At 40.8% G+C, this 23619-nt stretch overlaps 1 protein-coding gene and 1 long non-coding RNA gene across 5 annotated transcripts in view; one reads left to right on the top strand and one right to left on the bottom strand.

The window, feature by feature from the left end:
- Positions 1–3257: 3257 nt before the first annotated feature.
- The window catches only part of PPARG (peroxisome proliferator activated receptor gamma), a 64279-nt gene continuing 43917 nt past the window's right edge, over positions 3258–23619 (bottom strand). For all 4 annotated transcript variants that reach the window (XM_080994212.1, XM_080994215.1, XM_080994214.1 and 1 more), the window contains 4 exons: positions 23300–23438; positions 16692–16891; positions 10002–10452; positions 3258–3831 (listed from right to left, as the gene is read on the bottom strand). In XM_080994212.1, the coding sequence (XP_080850338.1) occupies positions 3584–3831; positions 10002–10452; positions 16692–16891; positions 23300–23438 (1038 nt within the window). In that variant the 3' untranslated portion in view covers positions 3258–3583. The remainder of the gene's footprint in view (positions 3832–10001; positions 10453–16691; positions 16892–23299; positions 23439–23619) is intronic.
- On the top strand, positions 9089–15075 carry LOC308470800. The gene is made up of 3 exons (XR_013982659.1): positions 9089–9325; positions 9839–9889; positions 14955–15075. It is a non-coding gene; the product is annotated as an uncharacterized lncRNA (long non-coding RNA).

Genomic DNA, 23619 nt, shown 5'->3' with positions numbered 1-23619 from the left:
ATGAACTGACTTGAACATTAGGGAAAGGGCTGTAACTTCACGGCAGAGTAAATGATTTGCTTGCACAAGAACCCTGGTTTGATCGCCAACATCTCTAGGGGAAAGCTTTGGGTTTCCCTTGCCTGAAACCATGGAGAGCGGATGGGCTAAGTATAAGTTCCTACGCCAACTCAAAAGCATGGGATAAGTTCAAAAATTCTGGAATCTCCAAGATAAAATACATCTTTGGTTTAGATGTTTTGAGACATGCTGTCAGTCACCATCCTTTTTAGCATACTAGATGGTTCTTTTAAACATGGATTGCCAACATGGGGAACAGGCGACATTTATTTGTATCTCTCTGAAGAGAGCCTATGGGCCTACTTCAGATATGGGCCTTAGTATGGTGTGCTATGCTTCATACCACCCAGCTCCGAAAATTAGAGGCAAAACCAAAGTTAGAGGCTTTTGTAGTTGCTAATATTCACACCCTTTGTGTGTGTGTGGGGGGGGACCTAGGGAGTAAAATAAATACATTGTGCTAATGTCAGCATCGCCCTAGAGCCAGTGCACCAACTGGACTCTTGCACCTCAACCCCGACTGGGCTAGGCGAGCTGGGTAGCACCGCCAGAGACCTCCTTCTCACAGGAAACGGTCACAGTGCTGTGGACTCACAGCTCAGAGCTGAGAGCACCGGATTCACTGTCTCAATAATACAGTCGTTGCGCAGCAGAGTTTTGCAGAGTCTTGCAGAGTATAAACCACTCGGAGAGCAGCTCTGTAGAATATCTTCCTTTTATTCTATAACTACAACTATGATACAAAACTATATACAGAGCTGAATATTCTAAGCATAAATCAATGCTACACTGAGAGTCTGCAGCTGCACTTAGCAGCAATCTTATCTCTAGGATCTCCAACACTCTCACCCTTAAATGATCCTCTCACTTGTGTTACATTGAAATTTCTCCTGCATCTCCCCTCCCAAGATTGTTCATCAATTAATGAGAAAGGTAATTGCACTCAAAAATTATCAGAGGGAGAAAATCCTTTTTTGGTGAGAAGAATCTCAGGAGTCGTGTGCAGGATATTTGTTGTACTCACCTTATTTTGAGGCGGCCAAGGAGTGTTTATGAGGAGTGTCCTTCCTTTCATTCTACAAATCATCTCACCAGTGGTCTGCATTCTGCAGCCTTCCTGACTGTCTGTGCTTCAGTAAAAACCCACGGGGCCTCTTTGAAGACCAGAAAGCACAGGCAACCAGGAAAGAAAACTGGGAAACTTTACTGGAAAGGAAAGCGGACACACCACCCTTAGCAATCTTGTCACAATAAGGTGAGCTCAAAGCACTCACTGAAATTGTACAAAAATTGTGAATGTAGCAGAAAAAAAGAAGCCTTGCAAGGGAAGAAAACTTTTCAAAAATTGGAAGACAGATTTTAGCACAGCACTACCTCCAACTCTTTTCCTCATCCATAACAAGCAGAGACAAGAAATAGATAAAAATCAATGTGATTTGATGATGATGATGATGATGACGACCATGGAATACTAGGCAAGTTGTGTGAACCGCCCTGAAACCTCCAGGTATAGGGCAGTATATAAATTCAGTAAATAATAAAAATAATAATAATCGGCAATTCCACCACTTTTTGCCATACATAATTCGGAACCACAAGAATCATGCTGCCAAACCCAGCTCATTGCTAGTGTAAACAGGATCATCCCCATGCTTGCAGATGTCCAAGAGACATGAGCCAAAAACATTTCTTAAGATTTCAAGCTTTGCATCTTGGTTAAATCAATATCACAGGGATATGGTGAGGCATTCTGGTTCGTTCACATATATAGCTAGATCAGTTTCCTGACATGGGCTGCACATTTCCAGTAAACATCTTCCTCAGTCTGGATTGGGATTGCAGTGGTGTGTGCATGTTTTAATTAGTCAAAGGATTCCCAGTCCAGACCAGCCCCCGCTACTGGGAAAAACTTGTATTCAAGGACATGCTACATGATCAATCAATATCATTTTCAGTTTGGAGCCATAGTGTTCAGCTATAGGAGTTGCTATAGTGGCTCATGCGTTTGATGGAAACAGCTATACAAAACATACCCCTGAAGGATTATTCCAAAACATGCTGCTCCCCCCACAGAAAATCCTTTCTTCAGGAACCTGGATCTCCTTCCTCCCCCCACTTCCATCTACCTTCTTGCATTGTACATGGGATCTCCTGGGATCTCCTGGGAGATAGAGATGGTACAGCTTGCAGTCGTGCAAAATGCAAGGCTGGTAGGGAAATCTTCCAAACCAAATCATTTCTAATTGGGAGAAGGGCAGGTGAACGGGAAGAGAGGGGACACTTAACTTCCAATATTTCAGGGTTAGTTCGGCTCTCTAAACTCCTAGTTGCGTGTTCTCTCTTACAAAGCAGAATAAAGAGCATTTGGAATTGGAAATGTCACAACCTATTTCCACTGCAGAACTACCCCTCTGCTTTAGCAGTCAGAAAGTATTGAGCATTCTCCTGTCCCAACTTGCTGCTCGGTAGATACTGTGTGTGCCTGGCCTGAATGGTGTAGCTGGGAATGTATATAATCTGCTCTTGTAAAAATCAGTTCACTTGAGGGCAAGCACATGAAGTAATCCCACTGCCAGGTTTGCCAAGATCAAAAGGACTTTGTATGCTGATGCTACCATCCCACACAATCTTTTGGAAGCTCAGGAGCAATTTGGGGAGCAAATATAATAATGCGGTCTGCTGGTCCTGTGCAAACTTCTGCAGAGTTCAGGAGTGGGCTGATTGCCTTGCCTGCAAAGTCAATGGCTGGAATCTGCATACAATAATCAAAAACATTCATCTGAGGATAAAGGGATGTAACACCCATGGATGTACTGTGAGTCCTCAGTTCCTTGATCTTCATGTATTATTATATGCAGATATAGTAATGCCTAGTATAATTGCAGTGAAACAAGATTGGCTTTGGGCTTCCTTTAAAACCTGCTAATGTCAAAGGCATGCTTGACAAAACTATATCTGGGTCCCTTGCACCTCCCTTCAGTGAATTTAAAAACTGATAAAAAAAAGAAACCAGGCCTGAGAAATCAAATTTGAGGCTTCTGGGACAATGCTGTAACCCATAACTGTTGTTTGCATATCACTTCATAAAATATGCAGAGAGCTTTCCCTAGCAAAATTATATATATATATATATATATATATATATATATATATATATGAAATGTGAAGCTGAAAATTGCACTGCACAGCTAACCAACTTCAGTGATATTTTTTTAATCAGATTGAACAAGCAATTATGGTTTATAAAATAAGACAGATAAAAAAATTAATCTGGAAAATACTGTCAACAATTTAATGATATAATATATATATATATACATTTTAATATTAAAAGTAAATTGTAAATGTGTCTTTATAAACAATAGGCATAAAATAGATCTATAATAGTAAAAGCTCTGCCTCTCTTTTTAAAATGCTTTTTCTTCACAGTAATTTCTTAAGTATGTAATATTTTTCCCTCTCAAAGAAGTAGTGCAATTTGAACAACGTACATCATGTCAATGGATTAGAAATTCTACATCCCTTAATACAAGTCTTTGTAAATCTCTTGTAGGAGTGGATGAAGGCTCATATCTGTCTCCGTTTTCTTTATAATTTGCAACAGCTGCACATGTTCTGTTACAATCTGTCTGAGGTCTGTCATTTTCTGCAGCAATTTTGCAAACAGCTGTGATGACTCTGGGTGATTCAGCTTCAACTGGAGTTCTAAAGCTTGCAGCAAATTGTCTTGGATATCTTCAATGGGCTTCACATTTATTAATCCAGGGCGATCTAAGAGGGGAACAAAACAGCAGGGGAGGGCGTTAATCAGAAAAACAGACAAAACCCCACATAGTTGTACAGCATTTCAAGCACATTATCACTGAAATATTCAGATTTCTATTACATCTCAGCTGGGATTTTTGTAGGTTTTGGTTTTCACAGGAAATAGCATGAGGCTGAACGAGGAGATATCCTCCATCTGAGAAATGTTACTGAAATCTGCTCTGAAGTTCGGTGGTTAAAAGAATCTCCTAGCACTGAGATGAAGAGTCCTGAGGACGCTTCCTCTGCTATTTTCTCTGGAAGTGACATAGTTCATATATTCAGATGATGTTGCTGCCAAACTGTTGCCTTCTGGCGTTTTCCCTGTCTTTCCCAAGACTTAGGCTTGTGGTGGCTTTCAGTACAATTGCAATACTAGGCTTGCATGTGTGTCTTGGCAATGTCCTATTAAGGCAGCTGGTTGCAGGAATCATTTATGACGCACTTGGCAACATGGCTGGCACACTTCTTGCACTGACTTGCCTGACTGCGCTCATGGAGACCTTTCAAAATAATAATAATAATTTTATTATTTATACCTTTCCGTCTAGCTGGGTTTCCCCAGTCACTCTGGGCGGCTTACAGCACATATAAAAAAACGGTAAAACACCAGACATAAAAAATTTCCCGATACAGGGCTGCCTTCACACAGGCCAGCTGTTTGAAAGATGAGCACCTCCAGCTACCTGCCAAACAGCTTCCTGCCTTTGCTCTTAGCACAGTCACCACATTCTGTGCCCCAACTTTTTGGTCCCTCCCAATTAAATTTTTCAACAGGTGGTACTTGCCATTTTCTTTTTTAATATTCTCATGTCAGCTATCTATCTATCTATCTATCTATCTATCTATCTATCTGTCATCTATCTCTATCTATGTATCTCAAACATTTTGTACAAAATAAAAATCTCCGTCAAATGTTCATAGAAAATTTCATAGAAAGTTCTACACGTTGCCAGTGGTTTAGCTGACTCACTTTAGGAAATATGGTGACTGCCTATTTCCTTCCATTGTGGAGCAATGAAAACATGTTCACATTCCTTTGCTCACATTTTTCACTTCTCATTTGATTATTTCACTATCTTTTGTCACCAGCAATTTACTTCTAAATTGGTATAAAGCTTTTGACAAAAACAGCAGTCCTTAAAATAATATCTCATTTGCCCCCCATCCGCCTTACATTCTTAGGGGAGGGAACTTCAAGCTGTTGTTCAACATAACTTCTGGCTTTGTGTTGCGCTTCATTTTAAGGGACGCACGCAAACTCTAATTTTAGAAGCATGTGAGCTGAAAAGATGGTCAAATGCTGATGAATAATGGTGGGAAATATTTGTGTTTGAGACCAATTGCCAATAACTTACTGCTGCCTCTTTTGCTAATGTATAACCTGTTAAACTCACTTAGCCACAGGAAATGACAATTTGATAACCCAAACCTATAGTGTGCACACTCCAAAGCAAAAGTTAATAAGTAAATCAATTACTGAACCATCCAGCTAAATGGAGAAGAGGGGCGTAGCCTGTTTAGGGCTCTTTAATCAACCTATGCATTGGGCACAAACAGGGGAGTGCGCACAGCTTTGCCTGAACGGGATGTACTGATATGGCTTAATATGATCTGTGGTTTTCCAGGGTTCACAGTAAATGCTATGCCATCACCACAAGTAACCACACCAGTTAGTTGCCCCTACATCAAGGTTTAGAGTGAAGGGAGTGGATATTAGAGAAGTATAATTTTCAGGGTAGCTTTAACCTTTTGAGACCAAAAGAAGACCATTTCCCATTTCGCTGGCTATGTAAACCTGGTTGTGAAGAAAGAGGCCATTTCTGTAGCAGTTACTTATAAAAATCCAGAGAAATGGGGAAATAAAGGGCTAGATCAATGCATCTTTATCATTGCTGCTTACTTGAAATTTGTTGCTCTAAGTAATGTGGATCAAGCAATTTTACTACATGCAGGTTTTCCCCCCAAAGTTATGCATTTTTTCTCACTAAAATGACAACAAATGTGATATTTTACTATACAGCTCAAAATGGTGGGGCTGAAAAGGATGAAAATGGTTAGAAGAATGTCTTTTCTAAATGTGGAAGCCTCTTTTGTTCCTCTGCATTTTCTCAAAGTTAATTGTACCTTCTGTTAATCATTGACTTCTGAAATGTTCATAAGAATGATTTTATGTTCCATGTACACATGCAAAATTACTGTGCATTTCTTATCTCTAAGAGAAATTGCTACTGAAAGTCAATAGGTATTTGGCTGAGAACCCTTATCATAGTGCTGGTATGAATCAGGCATGACTCAGCAGTTGCGTGCTTAACCATAATGAGTACAGCACAAATCAGGTTTCGGGCTTAAAGAAATTGTCCTCAGATGTACATATGATTAAATGTGTTTCATTTTTCTATGAGATCAAAAGAACAAATTTTGAAAAGGTAAGAAGGGATGGTGGTAGCTGGTGGTTAGGTTCTCATCTCCTCCCCTCCAGCTTGTGAGCAATCTTTAACCATTTCATGTACTGGCAGAATGACAAAATAGGGATTAAGAAACTACAGTTTAAAATAGGTTAAGCATATAAATACTTTACACATGTGTGTGTACAACACACACATATAGATTCTGCATAAAACCTCTGTTTTAAAACTGCAGTCTTCAAGCCATTTGTTCTCTCGGATTTTAAAGTGGTTTGTTAATGTGTTACATTATTCAAGTGATTACTGCAATTTTGACTTGCAAACTTGAACAAGAAACCGCCACTGCTATTCATGTCCTAGTGATGTCCAGACTAGAGTATTGTAATGTGCATTTTATCTGAAAGACAGTCTGGAATACATTTAGTACTGTACAGAAGATTTCTATCTGTTACTGGGTGTGGACTGGCAAAAATAAAGCTTTGAAACTGGCATATTATACCTACACTGTTCACAACTTTGCTTACAAGATAAATCAAGGTGCTATTTATCATAACTGCAAGACTAAATGCAGGGAGAATCCTTTCCCCGTATGAACTCCTAGGAATCTTAAGGGCAGTCACTGAGAATTTGCTATCAATTCCTTCTTCATAGAAGGCAAAATTGTCACCCTCCAGGAATACAACCTTTTTTGTGGAGGCATTGGAATAGTGGAATGCATTTCCTTGGAAGTTTCATCTATCTTCTTCTTATGTTTTCTTACCAAAGGTAGGTAAACACACATTTTTAATTGTGACCTTAGGAATGTGATGCTTGCTTTTCCGATGTTATTATTTGGTTTCCAAAAAGTTTTTATTAATTGGTGTTAGCTCCACTCTACAAACCACTTGGTGAACTTTTTGAAACTTGGGACAGAAATATTGCAGATTTAAAAAAAATTACATAGTCAGCCATAATGATTCATGGCATTTGGGAAGTGACAAGCTTTCTGGTGACCTTAGAGGTGGGGCAGGCACATTGGGTGGCTTGTGTGGGAGGAAAGATGTAATCTCATTCTCCCGCACTCTGAATGCCACTATCTCCATCCATAAAACCTTAGAAGCTTCAAATGAAATAGATGGGATTCCACATAATCTCATTTCAAAAAGAGGGGATTTCAAAACATTTTATACTCTAGCAGAAAGTGTTGCCTTCAACCTCTTCCCTCACCTTTTCATTCTGATAAAGACCTTATTCATTTTTTCCAGTAAGCTTATTGATGTTTAAGTGGGTGAGTATAAGCCTAAGGACTTCGTTATCTGCTAACAAAGGGCAGAATTCAACTAAGTTGTTGTGTGCATGGAACAAGGCACACATGCAGGGCACTATGTGGAATTCCACCCAATGTACCCTTGATATCATGAGAATGGATGATAAACAACATTAATTAAACTGGTAGTCTATTGACTTCAGTGGGTCTACTCTGACTCAGGTAGATCTAGCTCACTGAAAATAAAAATTGCCAAATGAGATACCACATAGAATATTTGGTATTTTGAGGAAGATGCAGACTGTTAATAAGTGCTAAATACCTCTGACAGTTAAATAAACCTTTGTAGGCAAAGGAAGGATATGTATTGGGATATACAAATCAGAAATTTGTACAACTGGACATACTTTATATTTGTAGCTACTAGATCAGCTTCAGAGGCACCGATGACTGAAGTATGAACCGTTTTGTAATTCAGTACTAATATATATAATTATCTATATTTGTCAAATTATTATTACTTGTAGTTGGGGAGTGAGGCTCACATTAATCAAAAGACTTTAGCGTTATATTATACTGCTAGGAGCCAACATTTAAAATAACTTTATCTAATAGAAAACAAAACATTTCTGAAGTTGTACAAATCCCAGTTTGCAGTCAAATACTGAATTCTATTAAAGCAAATAAGGGAGTTAACAGTATGTTTCTCATTTGTAGACTTTTCATTAATATGGGGAAAACACTCCCAAGACCATTGGCTCATATTATAAAAGGCCCTTTTGGGCTTCAAAATTTCATTGTAGCTATCCAAGAAATATAGCAGGGATCCCACTTGCCTTTAGTCAGTTAATTCAGAGTGCTTGGGGACCAATTTATTCCAAAACCTTTCTCAAGTAAAGATATTCTGACGGCATATGTACTTGATAAATGTGATTTTAGTTAGTCTAATGAAAACACGTCACAGGGCTGGAGTTTCAAGTGAACATGAGAGAAGTGCCAACGAGTGATTAAGCCCTTTAAAACCTGGCCATGTCAAACCATGAAAATAGCGAATGCAGCTGGGAAGCAGGAAAGGAGACAGAAGAATGCACATAGGATTTGCTGGATGGGCTGTGCTTAGCAATGCTAATGCAACTCAGGGGGACAACAGCGGCACTTGGAGGGTGTGGGACGAGTGCCCTCACTCTGGGGATGCTGGTGCTCCTTGTAGCAAGGGACTGCCATTCAGTTGTAGAAAATCCCAGGTTCAATCTCTGGCATTTGCAGCTTAAAGGATGAGTAACAGGTGATATGAAATGGCTTCTGCCAGAGGCCCTGGAGAATTATTGGCAGAGTAGGCAACAAATGAGCATATAGTTTTGCCTGGTGTGTACGGTAGCTTCCTATGCTATATTTTGTGATGAGGCCGTCAAGGTGAGGGCCATGCGCAACAATCTGAGGTAAACCAGGTGCCATGGAATGAAACTAGTACAGTAGTTAGAACGAACCAGGAGGCAAGATTGAGGAACCAGCTTGGTGTCAGGGCTGAAGGGCAGCCAAAGGACACAGAAACACGACAGAGCTCAGGGTTAACTTGGACAGGAAGACCTCTTATACTACTTCCTGTCCAACGGCCAGCTTGGCTAGGCAGTCAGTACAAGGCCTGAGGATACCAAGATGCTTAGGCATATGGGCAACATGCAGTTCAGGAGCTCACCACATGGGGCAGTAGCTGCATACAGACCAGAGCAGCTGATGACAGAAATCCCTAGAACTCTTGGAAGATACTTTTAACCTCTCAGGAAGGGCAATTTCATCTTTCATAAAGGCAGATGCTTTATTGGCCTTCATTTATTTCCCCACCCTTTTATATTAAGCACAGTGACCAAAGCAGGAGTGGTGATGGAAGATTGCTCCAAGTGAGACTGCAGTGCCTAGTGGATACTCCTTCCCATTACCCACATCAACACTTATCATGCCAGCAGTTGCATCATGTGTGCCATAGGGTTTAGAGGGCTGTTTTGCTTCCAGTGGCCTCTGTATGAAATCAAAGGAATATGCAGGTCAATTTAACCGCATACATTCAAAGCACATTTGAAGTACACAGCTACCCACAAAGAATCCTGAGAACTGTAGTTAAACCCTCACAGAACTACTGCTCCCAGCATCCTTAACAGACTCAAGTTCCCAGGACACTTTGGGGGCAGCCATGTGCTTTCAGCATATGGTGTGGAAGTGACCATAGTGTGAACTGGACCTTTGAAGGCAAGAGCCTACTTATCCAATAGTTTCAGAGTTAACCATGAAGATCTCAAGGTAACTCATGCACTTTATATTGCAGCTTACCAGGACTCAGTAAACCCAGCCGCCATTTCCTGTCCTGCAGAAACAGGTAAGGCATCAAGCCCTTTGCAGGGCAAACTATACAGCTAGTGTGCTGAGATATGCATGGTGGCTCAAGGTTCACTCTAGCCCAACGATAACTATGGTTGTGTCACACTTACCTCCACTAAGAATGATGACAGCTATAAATATTGCCAGGTCACTGTCGTCTAATTCCAGTGCGTTGAATTTGACAGCGAATTCAAACTTGGGCTCCATAAAGTCACAAAAGGGTTTCCGGAGGCTCTTCAGGAACTCCCGAGTCATGAACCCTTGACCATTGGAAATGAGAACACCATCTTTATTCATCATGGAGGCAAGGAGTGTGTAGATGATCTCATGAACCCCATATTTCAGGAGAGTTACTTGGTCGTTCAGGTCTAGATTTACAAAACCTGGAATGTTTTTGGCAAATTCTGTGATCTCTTGAACAGCCTCGACGGAACGGAACTGGCAGCGCTGGAAGATACGGATGGCAACCTCTTTATTCTGCTCTTGCATGGGGGTCAGATGTTTGCACTTGATCTGGTCTTCTCCCATCTTTAAGGAATTCATGTCATAAATGACAAATGGCTGAAAAAGGAAAACACAGCTGACTGTCAGGCTTCCTTCCTACATAAAACACACTGTGCTACTGAAACTAGACACACGGAAATTAGGAAGGATGAATCATGGTTCAAGAACAGAAAGAAGTTGACAGGGAATGAGTATGTATTCCACTGGCATACTTAGGGGAGTAATTTTAGGAGTCAAAAGCCTCAGAGAGCAATGAAAGCAAAGAGGGTTAGGATGCTTAAACCATCTGCAAGTGAGCAAATCAGGCCACGACATTTTCCCATGCTTGCAAAGAACCTAGGTTTTTGGAGGTAGGCTGCTTTACAAATTGCTCCATGCAAACAAATTGATTTTTGTTCCCCTAAACAAAGTCATAGTTTCCTTTAAGGTAAAATTCAATTTGAAAAAAAGAAGTAAACAGACTAAGAACATTGGTTTTTTTTAATCATTTTCGAAACACATTATTGTCGTTGATTTTTTTTTTTTACTTTAGCCTGAAAAAATAATCTTTTTACAAGAATCCAGAATGATCGTTAAGAAACTAACACTCTTTAAAGCCAGGATTTAAATTGCAGTACATCAAGTGCTTTCCCTAGAAACACACATTACAAAGCATAGAAACTGCAAATTCACAGTGGTGTCATAGTCTAGCAACAACAGCTAGGAAACTACTACGGATGAGACTGGACCCAATTATCTTAGTTGAAAATGTATGAAAGCTACCTCAAAATAGTTCATTTCAACCGAAATGCAACAATTGCAAGGTTACAGAAATAATTTCATTTGAGATAACTGAGGATAAATGTGATCAGTTACGCAGTACATAACTGTCCTAAATGTACTTAAAATGTGCATCATGTATTGCCAACATATTGCTCCTCAGTTGTTGTTGGATGGCAACTCTCAACAGTCCCAATGGCCAGGGACTTTTTGTAGGACAGCTACACTGATATTTATATATTTCATTTTTGGATCTGAGAAATACTATACCTCATTTCCTTGGTTACGGGACATTTTTAAAATTCAGTTCCCTGTAAATAAATTTTCCCTATACCTTGGGAAGTATGAAGATTCTGCAAGCAGAGACATCTCATTGATTTTCTAAATATCCCCTTCAGCTCTCTAAAGCACTTCAAGACTTATTCTTATCCATCATGCCATTGAATATTCTGCTGATGTTGGGGGTCTTTCACAAATTCATACAGCCCCTGTAGCTTGTGGATCTTCTCTATAGGGTTGCATCCTAAACCATTGATCCTAAATGCACAGAGGAATTTAGTATTCTGAAGTATTGATATGTTTGAAACATTAGGCATGGGAAACATTTAATCTGGGTTTCCATAGACTTACTGAACACTTCAGTACAATGTAACTACAGTATTCTGAATATATTCTTTAAGAATAATTGTGGTTTTTCAACCACCGCTGAAAAATTATTGTGCCTGAGGTTAAACCAGGTACATTCTGTGATATCTGATCAAAGATGGCTATTTTACATTATGTTTGTGATAATCAAATAAAGAACATGGGTATGTAGAACTCATTTGTTCCATTATAATATACTGGGCTTACAGTTACAAATGGTAAAGAGAAGGCACAGCTGCAATACCCACACCACATTAATTAAACTGGACTGCCAAGTAACTATTTAAAAAACCAAGGCTTTCTTATTCACAATTATTCTCATTTATAGACATCAAGTTGAGTTGCTATTCCAGCAAACTCAAGCAACGTATCATTAATGACATCTGTTCCTATTCACTGCTCTGTTACTTGGATGAAGATATAGATATAAATGTTAGCAACCTATTAAATAAGATGCTCTGTTCTAAGCAGCATGGAAGAAAGATATTTCACAATAGCCAAGAAAATGTTAAATGGATGTTTCAATTCAGTAAGGAAACATGCAGTGCTGGTGTAGCAGGAAGATGCAAACTGGTGCAAATTGGAGAGGCTGAAATGGACTCTGTAACTTGCAAGTTTATTTTGCCATAGCCAGTGAGAGCAGTACATTCCAGAGAAAGGCTGGTTACTTAGTAATTTTAGACTGCACAAACTACTAGAGCATTACCAATCATTTACATGTGACGCAGATGTGGGCACAATTAAAACGAGGAACATAACTTTAAATTGTGTCCATAGTAAACATTTTGACGTTTTCAGAACACAAAGTCCATTACAGTACAAATAATAATAAAAGTTTTACTCATTATTTACTGAATGAGCGCATTTATTCTTACTATAGTGCTTTTAAAGTGTGCTTGAGAAAGACCATTTTACAGGGGGTTGTCTTTTCATTTATAGTTTTATGCTGGTAAATTCTACCCTGGTGGCAGGTTCTTCAATGTTCAGAGACAAACAAGATCACATGAGCACACCCCATATAAATTGCATGAGCAGTGCATTAGCATGATGTTCAAACACCACAAAGTCACTTACATGGTCCAAATTAACTAGCTCACCTTAGCTCACCAAACACAAGATCACTTGGGCAAAATGAACCCTGAAAGCTTTTGCAAATCTTGCAAAAATAACTACCGTAGGGCTATTAGGGATGTAACAACAGTTCTTCAAAATTGACTATTGCACTTGGGCTCCAGTTGTCAAACTATTTCCTTAGGAACAGTGTGGAAAGGTTTTCTGAGCTGAAAATAAATAATTTTTAAGATGGGGAAGAAAGGAGACTATCAACTAATATTAGAGGTATGCATCACTAACTGTGATGCTTCTTTGATGAAACGCCGAGTACCCATGGGAGTAGCCAGTATTGATGTTGGGGGGGGGGTGCGCAGAAACGGGCCCCAAAAGGGCTTTGCCCCCAGGAGCTGGTGCTCCTGGTCTGGCGTCTGCCACAATCAGATTATATGGGGCATAGATTGAATTGCTTTGCAAGGGGCAGAATGCAGTCACTGTTAGGCACCAATTTTGGTCTGCTACATATATGTATCAGTTTAATATTATTATTATTTTTTAAAAAATCCCAACAAAAAAAATCTTTAGCATTTTTGTGTGCATTTCGCACAATATACATAATTTTGCCCAATATATATGCTTTTGCAATGACTTTCACTTTCTTATGTTATTTTCACTAATGCATACATTTTGATGTACAATTTTCACCAATGTCCACTTTTTTGTACAAATCATTTGTGTACAACATGCCTTCTGGAAGTGTGAATTAGGTACTCTAAGCCCTCAACTTACAAAGGGGTTATGTTCCAGGGATCAAGCCTAAACCCAAAATTTTGGGTGGGATTTTTCCTGGATGCCTGGGGCGGTTGTTGTTGTTGTTTTACGAAGCATGTAAAGCTGAAAGTGCGCAAATTAAATGTATGTAAATTGTGGGTATATTAAAATGTGAACCAGACAGAATTTCTTCCCCGTCTCTATTCCATGGTACATAGAAAGTGCTTAACTTTGTTTGGATTGTGCCAACCCTATCTAAAGAATCAGATGCAATTCAGATGCAATCTAGATAAGAAGAACCTACCACTCATACTGATTTACAATCTCTTACATCTGAATACTCCAAAGCTGCAAAGGAGTCTGCAATGTCTGCTGTTGTCCAATACACAACAGCACAATAAAATGTAATGGCATGATCAAACATGTTTAGGGCCAATTCTGTGCATAAATTAACATAACTGACTCTGTAAAACAAAGGAAGAGGACAATGAAATCCACAATATTCTATATAAGCCTAAAATAGTTTTATGGTGTCATAATGTGGATTGTAATGCTGCCATGTTTTATAATACAGTAAAGTCACACACAGCAATAGATGTTATATACAAAAATGTTTCGTTATGTGCTTTGATTCTGATTTCCTTAATCCTTCCCATTGCCCACTTAGAATCATTTAATACTTTACATTGGCTTCAGAATCATGTTTCTGGTGGTCAGTTTGTTAGTGCCGCTGCTTGTATAGCCAAACAGCAACACCCATGCAGAACAGGGAGGTATCACAAGGCACTACAAAAAAAATCTGTATTGCTTGTTTTTGGTAATGAGTAAAAGGGTGATGAAAACGAGTTTCCTCACCTTTTTGTGGCAGGAATGTTCAAAAGGGAAACAGTCAAGTTCAGTGCAGTGTCCCCATTCAGCAGCTTTTAGGGTCATTGGTGGGCACAGAGCTTTGCTGCTTCAGACTATGGGATGCAGGGACAAAATTGGGATTGCTTTCGAGGTGAATCTGTATCATCTACCTGGAGTTACAGGGTCCTGGGTGGTGGCAATGCAGGAAGGCCTGCTTACTTGCATTTTGGGTGTGGCCAGGGCAAGGGAGTAGGCCAACTATTTTCTGTTGGCAGGTTGTTAACCTGTTGGCTGCAGGCTTGAATTGGCTTGCTAAAATTCATTCTTTCTCTAATGGTTTTTCCCTCTGCAGGTGGTTTGTGCTTAAATAAAGGGGTCTGTAGTTTAACTACAGTTAACTATAGTTAAACTACAGGTTTAACTGCAGGGGTAGGAAAGCTGAAAAATATAAACACCCGGCAACTAATGCATCTCTTTCGTTTCAGATAGTATGTGGGTCTAAAAAAGCCCAGGACACAAATTTTCACAGCCTTCTAGCAGCTATGGTGGTAATGTATTTAGTGTTTACTCTGGAAGTGTATACACGTGTACCTTGGTTTTTGAACAGCATAGTTCACGAACAACTCGGAACTCGAACGTCACAAACCTGGAAGTAGGTGTTCCAGTTTGCAAACTTTGCCTCAGAAGCCGAACGTCCGGTGCGGCTTCCGATTGGCTGCAGGACACTCCTGCAGCCAATCAGAAGCCATGCTTTGGTTTCCAAATGTTTCGGAGGTCAAACGGACATCCGGAACACATTATGTTCAAAAACCAAGATACGACTGTACTCGATTCTGACCAAACTAAGCCTCCTGATTTATATTTTCACAAACCCAAGCCTGAATCCTAATTCCTAAAGATACAACTATGACTGCCCAAACAAAATAGTTTTTGAAACCTGATGAAACCCAAGCCATTTGTCTTGATACTGCAGTTTTTTGTGGTAAAAGTACTTTGAATATTGCTCAAGAAGAGTTTTCTTGCCAGCAAGGGCTTTCCTATACCGAGCTGCAACCCAATTAAGTACATCTTAAATCAATTGATCATGAGTTTTAATTGCGTCATTGATTGTATTGGTTATACTTGCATAAATCCAAAGCTTGGTTGGGGTGAATGTTCCTTAAGCAATATACTTCCTTTGATTTTAGACCAGGCATAGGCAAACTCGGCCCTCCAGATGTTTTGGGACTACAACTCCCATCATCCCTAGCTAACAGGACCAGTGGTTAGGGATGATGGGAGTTGTAGTCCCAAAACATCTGGAGGGTCAAGTTTGCCTATGCCTGTTTTAGACGATGCACCTATGCAGAGCAGTGAGTATTATCTTAGAAAAGGTGTGTGTGAGAGAGAGAAGGGGGAAGATGCATCTAGTTTTAAGACAGTGCTTGGCACCTGCAGTTTTACAAAGCACTTGCAGTGAGAAATAACCAGAGCTCTATGAGAGGATAATTTTAACGATGGGTGAAGCTCCAGAGGTAGAAAGGCCTATGCTCTTCTTTTAAGTCGAGACAAGAGTGAAGCCTGTTGCAGGCTGGAGCCTTGAGTACCCCACTGGAACAAACACAGCGCCTTAGATCACAAATGGAGCAGTCATTTTAGAGATTTTTATCAGTAAAATGAAACCTCTCTTGTGAGGAAAAAGAAATACATGAGCTGACTCAAGGTGCACAATTCGAAGAAAGAATAAATGCTGGATTTTAGTATAAAGTGTTACACTCTGCAAAAGTCTGGCGGCAGTACCAGCATGAATCACAAGGAAGGAAGGCCAGAAGCGTCATTTGCCTAGGAATGGATCTTTAGGGACCTGGTCTGCATAGGCAGCATACGATGCTCAGGATGTTTGAAATAAGTATTACAGCATCTTCTCTACTGGATAGCCCGGCTGGATTAATGTGGGAGATAACCTATGGAAAACAGGGTGACGGAACAGGAAGAAGTGGGGCTCAGCAAGTCCAAAAAGGTTATGCTGACCTTCGCATTCTTGTACTGCATTCAAATATTTTATTAGGTTATTCAAATAATGTTTACTTATCCTATCTAAAAACATTTCCTGTGTTTCCTAGCTTGAAAGATGTAATTGCCAAATGCAGGAGGCTTTAAAAACAAACTAACATAAAATACTGATCCGTTAGTATGGTAAATCATTTGCCCGAAAAAGAGAATAGGAAGCAGAGAGAACTAACCGATTTGTCTGTTGCCTTTCCTGTCAAGATCGCCCTCGCCTTGGCTTTGGTTAGCGGGAAGGACTTGATGTATGAATCATACAGGAGCTTGGCAAGGGCCCGCAGGTCAGCAGACTCGGGATTTAGCTGGTCGATATCACTTGAAATCTCCGCCAAGAGCTTCTCCTTCTCAGCCTGTGGCATTCGCCCAAACCGGATAGCTGAAGAAAGGAGAGCAGGGAAAGGAAAATGTTACAACAGGAATGAAGCGCAGCTAACATGCAATTGTAAAACTCTTTGCAAATGCTATTTTTATAGGGAAAGTCTTCTTCTACAGCTTTTCAAGATGGATTTTTAAATAAAAAAATGGGGAAAGTGCATTATAAAGAATGGAAACATATTGATAAACCCATAAAATGTGCAGGCCGTGATAGAGCTTCATAGACCAGTTCCTGAGAGCATCTGGGTTTGGCAACCTGAGATCACAAGCCTGCAACAAGTGGTGTGGTTATTAGGAAAATTTAGAGGTATTTTGTTCATTCAACTAGAAGCCTGAATAGAGAGGCTCCAATTCATTTCAAGGGCATGTGTATTCGGCAGTTGGGTGGCCAGGTGACTGGTGTTGCCAGCGCCTCATGATTAGGCTGGCCTTCATCAGAGCTGTCAAATCTCAATACATCAGTACCAATAAACAAATTTAAGCCTCTCTGAATCTTAAGCGTCTCTGAAAATAAGTCTCTTGAAATAAAGGAGGGAAAAGTGGGAGGATGAATTGTGGTCAGGCTGTGGGAGTATGCTAGATTAGACATTTGATAAATGAGGTGTGCACCATTATCTCCCTATACACTGCACAGCAACTTTGCACAGTTTCCAAGAGCCATTTTTATTTATATATTTATTTTTAGTATGTGAGCACTCAACACACCTTTGGTTACATCATGTTGCTGGGTCAGAAGCAGCATTTTCCTCACACCTGGAAAGAGCCTCCGATGGCCCCAAACACAAGGAAAACTTTGATCAGCAGTTTGCTTCAGTGCTTGTCACCGGGGATGGACACTGATTTATTTCCATCATAGTTTGCTTTCGGTGAACCCTGTTCCCAAGAAGGAACACCTCCCGGATCTCCAGCCATTTCAGTCTGGGTACTTTTGGGATCAATTCTTCACACCACTATCAGAACTGAATGGGGCCTAGCAGTTCCACAGGGAGCAGAGGCTCTCTCAGTATAGTGTAAATTTAGACATCTTTCTGAAAATATCCCCTCCCTACGGTTTCTTCCAATAGAAGCCTTTGAATAAATGGCCTACTGATATTTGCTTTGGACTCCAGCATGCAGTATGCTTTCCCCCCTGCGCAGACAGCCTATACATTTCATCAATTGCCAACAACAGTTGCCAGTGAGAAATCATTGTCAAGCTGCCTGACGCTTTGCTGTTGGGAGGAATGGTTTACTGCGTATCCTCAAGCCTCATACATTACCCCAAAGCCTGCATGTGGAAAATCTCAGCATCCAAATAGGTTGATTTTGTTCTTGCTGGGTGAATTTGTACATGCATTATGTCTGTGATCAAAGTGTTGGATTAAAAGACATAGGAAACCAAAATGTAGCCCTTAGTCTATAGACTAGGGGTAGCTAACCCATGGTCTGTGGGCTATGTCTGGACCCAACAGGATTTTTGAGGTTACCAAGACCTCTAATATTCTGGCTGAATTGTCCCTCAATTTAGTGCTGCAGAATGCCCACTGTGGTGTTGTGGGTCATTCACTAGCACTCCAAACACTGAGCACCTCTGCCTCAATTTATCCTGCAAAGTCGGCTCTTCTCCCTCTGAAGCACCACCATTGCAAGGAGGTCTTCGTGCTCCGGAAACAGTGAGGAATTGTCAATGTGGGGCTACTTTGGAATGTTTTGCAGTTTCAGCTGTATGTATTCTATGTATCTTGAAGAGCTGTGTGCTTCCCTTCCTAAAAGTGGCGACGGTATTATTTACAGTCTTCATTTCTACCACACATTTCCATGTACTTAGGCTTTATAGCCCTTAATAGAGCAGGCAACTGACAATCCCTGTGTTCCTAAGCTGCCCTGCTGTGTTTGCCTGCAATAAACTCACAGTAAAGCACATTACACCTTTAACAATCTGAGAATTTCCTAGGTAAGTGCTATAAACCTCAAGTGCTGGAGGTCAGCTTAAGTTGCATTGTGCCATGTGGCTTCCCTTCTCAAGTCATAGAAAGCAACTATAGATGATTGACAGGATGTGATAGCTGATGGAAAATCCAGGCAATCAGGCTATCACCCTAAAATGGCAAGTCCTCGTATGGAAAAATATGGTCAGGTTAAAATTATGTTGTTGTATTCAACAATATATTCAGGTTCATTAGGAATATGAATAAGAGTTTTGGCACAGTTGAGTTGAAAATTTGTTAGAACTTTCCCGTTGTTTATAAATAGTCATGAATATAATTTATTTTAGTCAATAACTAGTAGTTTCAATGCTATGCTATTTTCTGAACACCCAGTGGAATTGATACATCAATCCAGGCTTCCTCAACCTCGGCCCTCCAAAAGTTTTGAGACTACATTTCCCAGCATCCCTGACCACTGGTCCTGCTAGCTAGGGATCATGGGAGTTGTAGGCCAAAAACAACTGGAGGGCCGAGGTTGAGGAAGCCTGCGTTAATCCATACAAATGTAGGAAAGTCTGATCTTTTATGATTTTATCATTTTGCTAACTATGTGTGATGTTGTGGTGAGATCTTGCACTGAAAATCTGAGGTAGCACATTTATCAGTATCCTTGTAACTCCAAATAGTGAAGTCACAAACAATTTACACAGTGTTTGCTCTTCCTAGCAAAAACATACAATAACTGGGAAGCATGTGAGGAGAAAGTTAACCTGTTGGATAACTAGCTAGCATGAAATGGGAGGCGTATTTATCAGTGAGGGTGGCATTTGGTATTACAAAAGGCACAGGCCTGTAGCTGAAAATGGCAATCCATTTTCAAGTACTGTACTTTCCCTTTTCATGTAACATAAAACTTACTCCAGTATTATTATACTGTGTTTCTTCATGTCCTTTGACAGCAGCAGCTAAAGTTCTGGTTTAGGGACAAGGTTAAGTAAGTTGTACGACAGTGTTTGCATGTCACAGCAATAGTACTATGTAAAAGTTTACTATGTAAAAGTTTACTATGAATGCACAGAAGGCTCCCGCTTTGTTCTTGCTCTCTAGCAAACAAGGGAAACACATCAAAATCCCTGTTATATACAAACAAGAGATCACAGTTTCTTGTACTGATAATAAACTACCATGCTGAGCCAAGGTTTGCTCTTGGCTTTCCGGTCACAGCCTGCTTGGAGTGAAACAAACCACAATCCCTGGCTCGGACATAACACTAAACCAGGGATTGTGGTTTGTTTTCTTTGCCGGCTAGAGAGGAGGAGGAGGAACATTGGAGTGATCTCTCCATGCAAAGTGGGCCACTACAGGGGAGTGGAGACAGGGTAACTTGAAACAGGGTTGCAGATCCTCCCAGCAGCCACATCACTTGCTTAACAGCTAGCTTTGTCTGGAGTAATATTATACGCCATGGGTTGTAGTCAACTAATGTTTATTAAGGGTAGACTCGTTAAAAATAATTGACCTAAGTTAAAAATGGCCCCTGTTGTCAGTGGGTCTGCCCTGATTAATAGTTAGCTGACTAGTTAAAGGTAAAGGACCCCTGGGCAGTTAGGTCCAGTCAAATTCGACTATGGGATGCGGTGCTCATCTCCGCTTTCAGGCTGAAGGACCTGGCATTTGTCCATAGACAGCTTTTCCGGGTCATGTGGCCAGCATGACAAAACCACTTCTGGCGGAACGGGACACTGTGACGGAAACTCTGTTTACCTTCCCGCCACAGTGGTACCTATTTATCTACTCACGCTGGTATGCTTTTGAACTGCTGACTACCACCCTTAAGCTCTCGTCTATCCTGACAGTCAATATACTGATCAGGATGGGCTTGTGTTGGCAGTTGTGGTGAGCTGTGAATTCAGCAGCTACACATCTGTCTTCTTTGGTTCAATGATACATGGGTGTAGACAGCAGAAGGAGGGCAGGCATCAGACTAAACTTCACCAGATGGTAGAACAATGACAATGACATTAACTCTGGATGAGGCAGAAAGCTCATCCTATATTCAAGGGAAACATCAGCACCTAGTTCCCACTCACAATGATGAAGAAACAGCCTAGATCTACAGTCCACGCTGAAAGACAGGGAGCTATAAGACAGCTGCAAGAATTGGTGCAACATACCAAGGAGACGGAGATATAAAACTACTGCCAAATCTTTTAAAGAATTGCTACATTTTTCATTCTGATTCCTAGTATGAAGCATAGGTTTCAGCGGGAGTCACTGTAATTTGGTTTTATCTTTTAAAAGCTTTTCTTAACAAGAGTGAAAGTCTAAGAAGTTCTACAAAAATATTTGTGAAGGTTTTTGTCCTTAAAAAAACAAAACACAAAATCATATTTGAGAGAATATTTATCATAACAATTTGTTTGTTGGTATTAGCATACCAAATTAAGATTTCCTTTTGGCGTCAGCAAACTGCATTTTATTATGAGAATAACAAAAACCACACTGACTATATTTTCCCAGTCATGCCTGCAATTCTTTTCTCTTTGAATTACATAAGTCTTTATGTTATGACATTCTATTCCTGTTTTCATCTGGCTTTGCCAAGGAAAGTCTCCAGAATCTTCATTATAATTTCTTCTCTCAAGGATTCGGATGTTAGGTATTTTCACATGAATTTATAAAGATAACCTTAAAGGACAGAGAGGATGTATTTTAAACTGTCCTGCGTCAGCACACAAAGTCTTGGCTTGGACCTCACACAACAATAAAGACTAAGCTATCTAAAACTGTGGTCATTAAGGGTGGGAGTAGAAGACCACCATCTTTCCAGATGTTGTCAGTCTCCAACGCCCATCAACTTTAGCTAACTAGGCCAATGGTCAGGGATGATGAGAGTTGTAGTTCAGCAGCAACTGCCCACTGTGGGAACGGAAGATTTTCAACACATAATAGTGGGGGTGGAGGCAGAGAAGATGCTCAAGTCCTTTCCTACCCACCACCTTTCCTACCCACCACTTTTCTACAACTCCCCAAATCAATTTCTCCCCACAGACTTCCATACTCAAATTTACAGCTATATGTGATAGAATTTGAGGCACCGATGACAAATAGTCCGCTGCTCATGTAGTATATATTTTTTTATCCAAATGTGTGGTACCTGTGCTGTCCATTTTTTTTTAGTAACCTCTATATTGCGGGTGTCATTGTGGACACGGGTGGCACCGTGGGTCAAACCACTGAGCCTAGGACTTGCCGATCAGAAGGTTGGCTGTTCAAATCCCCATGACGGGGTGAGCTTCCATTGCTCAGTCCCTGCTCCTGCCAACCTAGCAGTTCGAAAGCACGTCAAAGTGCAAGTAGATAAATAGGTACCGCTCCAGTAGGAAGGTAAATGGCGTTTCCGTGCCTGCTCTGGTTTGCCAGAAGCAGCTTAGTCATGCTGGCCACATGAGCCAGAAGCTGTACGCCAGGTCCCTCAGCTAGTAAAGCGAGATGAGCGTCGCAACCCCAGAGTCGGTCACGACTGGACCTAATGGTCAGGGGTCCCTTTACCTTTACATTTATATTCCATGTATTATCTTGGAAACAGAAGGATACAGCTTATTTCTAAATGTATGCCTGAGATACCATGATGCAATAACAACAGAAAACAGCAGTAGTGATGGGAACTTAAAGAATGATAAATATTGCTTGTGTACAACAGGCACGGCACATAAATAACAGCATATCGCTGACAAATGCAGATCTCAACCAGCTGTTTGGCTTGGTGAGCATGTTTCTTCTTCTTTCTAGAAGGAACTTTGTGCTTGGGCTGCTGTGTGAAGCAGCACTTAATGGTCCTGCTTCAGTTTTTGTGATTGCTGGGTTTCAAACAGAGCTCCAGTAACCACAGTGGGCGTGTATCCTAGGAGCAACACTTCACATCATACTCTTCCCTACTCAAAGCTCTATCTGTGGGGTCACATAGAAACTATTCGCCTGTGTGAGCTGGCCCTTGGGCTCTCTTTATTTTCAGCCATACACCTAAGTTTGTACATGTAGCTTGTGGGTACTTCAGGATTCATTACTGTTGCTTGAGGCTCAAATGTCTTCAGTGCTGTGTGACGTGCCTTCCATCAGATTCAGCTGTGGGCCCAGCTACACCCCTATCTGGACAGGGATAACCTAACCTCTGCTGTCTATGCTCTGGCAACCTCGAGGTTAGATTACTGCAATGCAGTGGCGTAGCGTGGGTTGTCAGCACCCGGGGCAAGGCAAGTAATTTGCGCCCCCTAACCCGTGGATTTGCGCCCCTAACCCTAACCCCCAGATGTTGCGCCCGGTGCGGCCGGCCCCCCCTGCACCCCCCACGCTACGCCACTGCTGCAATGTGTTTTACATGGGGCTGCCTTTGAAGATGGTTTGGAAACTGCAGGTGACACAACTTGTTTATACATCAAAATATGTCATAATGCCAAACTACTGGAAGAAGAAGAAGACGACGACGAAAGCAATATTCTCACCGTTATGTGACATTCCAACTGCAAGGCATTTCTGGAATCTGCAGTACTGACATTTATTTCTGCTTTTCTTATGAATGCGACAGTTGAGATCACACCGATCATAGATTAACTTTAGCCGGATTGTTCTGCGAAAGAAACCCTTCAATGGGCATGAAGGAATGGGGAGAAAGTATTAGTTATAAGGAGTCTTCCATTGCTTCCTGCCTTATCTGTAAAAATGAACATCTATCCATTTATTCCGGAGAGACCTGTGCCACAATATGTAAGGGGAAATTATTCACATTACAAACAACAACCCATTGCTCAGAAGTTCAAACAGA

This window comes from Podarcis pityusensis (assembly GCF_964106645.2).
Source record: "Podarcis pityusensis genome assembly, chromosome: 2".
Classification (NCBI taxonomy): domain Eukaryota; kingdom Metazoa; phylum Chordata; class Lepidosauria; order Squamata; family Lacertidae; genus Podarcis; species Podarcis pityusensis.
Note: the sequence above shows the minus strand (reverse complement) of the source record. Positions and strands in the feature narration are given on the sequence as shown.